The sequence below is a fragment of the Triticum urartu genome, chromosome 7 (assembly GCF_003073215.2).
Source record: "Triticum urartu cultivar G1812 chromosome 7, Tu2.1, whole genome shotgun sequence".
Taxonomy (NCBI): Eukaryota; Viridiplantae; Streptophyta; class Magnoliopsida; order Poales; family Poaceae; genus Triticum; species Triticum urartu.
In genome coordinates, this window is record NC_053028.1 from 613671026 (window position 1) to 613677324 (window position 6299).

Sequence of the window (6299 nt, forward strand, 5' to 3'; positions counted from 1 at the left end):
AATCCCGAACAAATTTGGAAGCGCGAACATTTTTTGAATATGTGAACAAAAAATTGAAATCCGGTACATTTTTTGAATTTCAAATTTTGAACTTTTTTGTGTAACGAGAACAATTTTTGAATTTTGAGAACATTTTTTGGAAACACGGACAAAATTTAAAATTTTCGGTTTTTTTCTGAAAAAGAGAAGAAAAGAAAGACAAATAAAAAAGAAAATTCTAAACATTTTGTAAAACTACGAACATGTTCTGAAAAGGAAAGATAAACTTGAAAAAGAAAAGGAAACAAAAAACAAAAAATGAAAGAGAAATAGTAAACGAAAAAAAGAAAAGAAACAGAAACAGAAAAGTGATAAAAAGTGGAAAACCAATAAAAGAGAAAAAACTGGTTCATGGAACCTTCTAGAAGATTCACAAAACGGGGTTGGGCAGTTCGTAAGCTATGTACGTAAGTGGGGCGGGCCAAAAGCATCGCTCGGTCGCTCGCCCTGTGCGAAGCACCGGCAGTTTGCCGCATTGAGCGGCCAATAGAAGTTTCCGGGTTAACATATGTGTATAGAAAATGCTATACTCGCTTGTTTTATATGAGAGGTTCTGAAGCAAGCGCCATGCCGGGCTGGCCCAGTGCGCGGGACGCCACTGCCTCTGTTTCTTTCCATGTTTTTTGTTTATAATTGAAAATATTCCAATTATATATATTAGAAAATCAATTTACATAAAGGTTTTGAAAACTTTTAACCAATCATTTGAAAAAAATTAAATGCACATGGAAAAATATTTCTCATATATGCGGCAAATATATACATTGTGTATGAAAATTTTTGTTCATGCATTTTACAAAAAAAATTCAAGCATTTGAATTTTATTATCAATAATTTTAAAATATCAATCAAGCATTTTAAAAATGTTAAATGTGTATAGAAAAATGTTTGTTGTACCAAACTATAAAAAATATAATGTGTATGAAAAGGTATTCATCATATATTTAAAAATGGTTAAATATATATAAAAAATGTTTCTAGGCTATAAAAATTGTACTATGTACATTAAATAAAACTAGACATCGAAAACATATATTTAAAACAGTTAATTATGTATTTATTTTTTTAAATGCATATAAAATGTTCCTTATGTATAATTTTATTTCCATTAAAAATATTCATTTTGTATTGAAATATGTTACCATGTATTGGAAAATGTTAATCTCGTATTTGAAAAATGTAAAACATGTATTAAAAATAGATTATACATATAGAAAATATGTATAATGTGCATGAAAAAAGTACACATAAAAAATAAGTTTTCAAAACATGATAATCATGTATTTAAAAAATATTAAACGTGTATATAGAAAATGTTTATGATGTATACGAAAAATGTTGAATGTGTAGTGAGAAAACTTGACATGTGTTGAACAAAAAGAAAACAGATGTAATCAACAAAAAACAAAGAAAAATGAAGAAACCAAAGCCAAAAATGAAGAAAAAAAATCCCAAAGAAGACCAATGCAAAAAGAATGCAAAATAGTAAAATCCAAGAAATAACTTGGAAAACAAAGAAATTGATGAAACCCAAGAAAAAAATGAAGGAAACGAAGAAAAATGAAGATAGAAAGAAAGAAAAGCAAAATAAAAAGTGTAAAACAGATAAATGAAGAAACAGTAGAAATGATGATAAAAGGAAGAAAACCAGAAAAAAGGAAAGAAAAAAGAAAAAAATACCAGAGTGAATATTGACACAAGCAATCTACAAAACAATGAGTGAACATCGATAGGAACGAGCTACGCTAAAGGGCCGGCCATATGCGCGCGCCCTTGAGTCGAGACAGATTGTATAATCGCTAAAAGCGAGATATAACATTTGCACGGAAGCGCTGAGGAGGAGCACTCTATGGGTCATGGGGGGCGGGGGAAAGTATCTAGTGTTCCCAGGCTTGGGGTGCTCCCGGTGCTCCAAATGTCCGAAAAACATTTTTTAAATGTTCAAAAAATTCTGAAAAAAATGCAGCACATCGACGGAACATCGATGTCTTTTGTCACAAAATTTCAAATCAAAATTCGAAACATTGCTCGAGATACAAAAATGACAAATTTGACATCAATGTGATAATGGGCCAAAACTTCGAGCAATGTTTCAAATTTTGATTTGAAATTTTGTGACAAGAGACATCGATGTTCCGTCGATGTGTTGCATTTTTTTTCAGAATTTTTTGAACATTTTTAAAAATGTTTTTTTGCATCGGAGCACCGGGAGCACCCTAGGCCTGGGAGCACTAGATACTTTCCCTGGGGGGCGGGTAGAATCTGAGAAGTGCATGCTGATAGAAAACGAATAACCCTTATATGAAATAAATAAATCCAAATAAGAAAAAGTCTAAAATAGCCATCTAATCAACTATTGATCCTGTTTAATATCACTATGTTCTAGCGGTAGTACGATGCACCGTAAAAAGTCTCTATTTTCCTAAGTTTATGTGTTTGCCATATTTATTTTACTAGCAAACATTCCCGTGCATGCAACGAGTATAAATGCTCTATCGCCAAAATTAAATGTACAAAAGAAATTTAAATGCATTAGCAATTGCAAGAAGTAAGAAAAAACACAACAAACTATAAGTAGCAGCATTATATATGTTTTCTTCTATATGTGCAAATGTACAATAAACAACATCACAAACATATAAAGATTGGCTGCAACCTTGTCTCTATGTCAGGCCTGATATTGCTAGAGAAACAATCTCAAATTCCAAGCACACTTCTTGCTCGTGCGTGCCGCAGTGTTGTCTGCAAGCCCGTCCTAGCCTCCCCTGATCTGTACACTGCAGTACACGCATGCCAGCCTTATACATTAGCAATAAGCCTACCATTAGCAACTTCACATTGCTAGTATGAGAAGTGCTTAAGGATCTATTAACAGAAAAGCAATTTGGAGCTAACTGAGAAGCTTACAGCTCAAAGAACGTGCTTGCAAGTAAACCTGATAATTCCCCGGGCCAGGTCGGATTCGGGCCGGGCTTGGCAAAGCCTGAAGTAAAAATCTCAAGCCTGAGCCCGGGCTGGGCCGGCCCGAAGCACACGAACAATTGCATTTTTATTTAAATGAATCATATTAAGGATATTATATTAATTTAACCCCCCTCTATTTTAACATCAATACATCGTAAATATATGTTCCGTAAATTTTGTCTTATTTCATACATTAAAGCAAAACGTAAGAACATATATAATCACTGTAAAAAATATTTTATGTTGCGTAAAATTATAAACGTAAAACTATAGTGTAATGCAATTTTTCTGGTTTTATGACCTATATTCTTGTTTTCTTATGCCAAATTTTACGTAATGAATCAATATGAATGTAATTATTTGTATTCTAAATGTAATTTATTTATGAAATGATCGTATGATAAGTCGGGTGAATAATTATTTATTCTGCACCCTGGGTGATCAATAGTATTACTATATATTTAGGTAAAACCGTGTGTATCATAACTTACCACCCATTTTGGGCCTTTTCAGGCTTTTGTGCGAGAAACTAGAGCCCAAACCCGGCCCTAATGTCGGGCTTCAGGTTCGGGCCTCCGGGGCGGGTTGTCCATGATCTACTTGCAAGCCTTAATACTTGAAATAGTTTGTGTTTGTTCATGACATAATAATAATGCTACCAACTACTTTCTAAAGAATGGCATGCTATTGAGTAAGCAACACACAACATAAGCATACATACCTAACTGATTTCGTTAGAATTGTGGGTTGATTACCTTCCTTTAATAATAGGTATAGATAAGAGTATTTTGCTTCAACTTGTGTCGTTTAAGGCCAATCTATTTTCACCCGTCTGCACGGTGCAGTTGGTTGAAAGAAAAAACTGCACAAAGAACTCGAAAAAGATCAGATAAGTTTAGGAAGCTCATACGCCACGACCTCACTCGATCACGCGACTACCAGACATGTGCGGCTAGGGTATCATGGTGAAGGCACACTGGAGAATCGTGGTGTGATGTCTGGTCAAAATTGTGGCAGGCAAACGATTGGGGTGAGGGATCATTCGTCAAATAAAATCCCCGATGAGTTTAATGTAAGAAGAACTTTTATGGCCAAGACAAAGAGACCATAAAAGTACTATGATGATAGATAATAGGAATGTAGATATGAGTGGTAGGGTGCAGGCCCAACCGCGTCTCCTCTGCAACGACAGTACGAGAAACAGATGCAAAAGGAGTGTTGCGTAGAGACTACCCACGGTGAGAGTAACTTCAGCAGTAACATAAGGTCCAACTTAGCAAATTTGTCTATGTGGCAATGATTCAATGAGGAGAAAGATGAATTGATTAACATAGCTAGTTCGTCATACTACGAGTAAGATCACGCATATCAAGATAAGATGAGTCCACAAGCTAATAAATGAAGTGTTGCATGACACCACACATATGTTACTCTTCACTATAAAGATAGTAATATTTGTATGTTATTAGTTGAAGTTACTCCTTACTGTGACTAGTCTGAGAAATGATAAGGTCACTGGACGGAGGAGGTGTTGCATCGAACTCATGCCACATGGCGAGCATGGATAGGACGAGCAGGCAGCGTTGCATGCCGAGGCGGCCGGCCCAATTCCTAGCCGGTCGACCGACATGAATTATTAGTCTTTTATGATTGTCTAGGCCGTAAAAAGTTCTGCTTACATTAAATTTATGGAAATTTTATTTGATGAATGTTCCCTGGCCTCACCCAATCGTTTGCGTGACACAATTTCGACCACACATCACGCTGTGTTTCTCCAGCGTACCCTCACCATGATCCCCTAGCGCTGTCTGACCGCACATGTCTGGTAGTCGTGCGATCGAGCAAGGTCGCGTCCGCGTCATATGAGCATCCTAAATTTATCTGGTCTTTTGTGAGTTCTTTGTGCAGTTTTTCTTTGAACCAACTGCACCATGATTGGCCTTACACCACACAAGTTGAAGAGAAATACTATAAAGCAAACATGCAAGCACATAAACTTGGGAAAATATCACATACACATATAAGCTGTGGCTTATTTATTTTTAATTTTTTATTAGGTGGGCTTATTTAGTTAGCAGCAACTCCACCACAACACAGACCAAACGCTGCATAATAAATGATGACCTCCCTCTACGTTTACGTGTAGATTAATGCAAGGTCACCATGGCATAGGCTCACACATCAGACCAAGTGATCTTGAACTCTCCAATGTCCTCGTTGAGCCCCAGTGCCTTCCACACGGCGGGCGACCCGTCCACGACGTTGTTGGGGCACGGCGGCTCGAAGTTGTGCTCGGCGTCGCAGCCGTTCACCGAGTCGCACTCGTCGACGACCTTGGCCAGCGCGAACCGCCCATTTCCGTTGATGCGGATCATCTTGTTGCACCTGCGCGTGCCGTCGAGGCGCAGCCACCCCGTGGACAGCGCCACCACCACCTCGCTGTCCTTGTGGAAGCGGTTGTCGCAGAAGGACTTGCCGCCGCCGTCCCCGCCCGCCGCGAAGCTGTTCAACGTAAGGATCGCCGGCGTCTCGGCCGACACCGGGGGCGAGCACCTGAACTGCGGGTAGCGGTGGCCGGCCACGCAGCAGTCGGAGCCGTGCTCCCTGTTGCATTTGCCTGCTACGCCGTGCAGGAAGCCACTGATGTGGCATTTGCCGGCGCCGCTGGGCTTTGTGGGCTTGTGCACGCTGCTGGCCGCGGACCCGGAGACGGCATGGACTTGGAGGTGGAGTGACAGGAACTGCAAGACAGCGAACACGGCCAGTAGCTTCATGTTAGCCATGTCTGCCAGGTCGCATGCAGGTCTGCTATTTGTGCTTGTGTGGATCTGTTGATCGATGTTCTTTATATAGAGCCACAATTAGCTGATGTAACCGGGCACGTCAATCAATTCAGTCTCGTTTCATCGGTTTTGCAACCCACAGCTGGTGAGTTGGTGATAGTCTTGTAACATTTGGGCGATTAAGTCGTCCTCCACCCATCACAATTTTATCTGCGCGCTGTAAATTTCTTGTTAAACAGCTGTTTCTTCTTTGCTTTAGTGAAAAAAAAATCTTGGCATTCCTGTCAACCAGTAATAACCGAGGTGCAGACATTTCTCGGTATCTGAGTGAATGAGATTCCAAGGTAGTATTAGCAGCTAAGTAATTGTGACTGTATGTATCAGGTGTGTCTTTTCCCGCTTACTTATCTGTGGATCAGTGGATGGACTATAGGAATAATGGAATATATGTTCTCTCACTTGTCGTTTTCGCACGTTATTGAAAATTCTTTGCTCTGACCGACAAAGGTGGCA

General features: G+C 39.0%; 1 protein-coding gene across 1 annotated transcript; it reads right to left on the reverse strand.

Annotated features, from left to right (window-relative positions):
- Positions 1-5177: 5177 nt before the first annotated feature.
- Positions 5178-5786, reverse strand: LOC125520237 (putative ripening-related protein 4). The gene has a single exon (XM_048685096.1). The coding sequence runs from the start codon at positions 5784-5786 to the stop codon at positions 5178-5180; it is 609 nt and encodes a 202-aa protein (XP_048541053.1).
- Positions 5787-6299: the final 513 nt, after the last annotated feature.

Excerpts from the sequence above, each read along its gene's own strand:
- LOC125520237 (XM_048685096.1), bottom strand. The coding sequence starts at position 5,786 with ATGGCTAACATGAAGCTACTGGCCGTGTTCGCTGTCTTGCAGTTCCTG.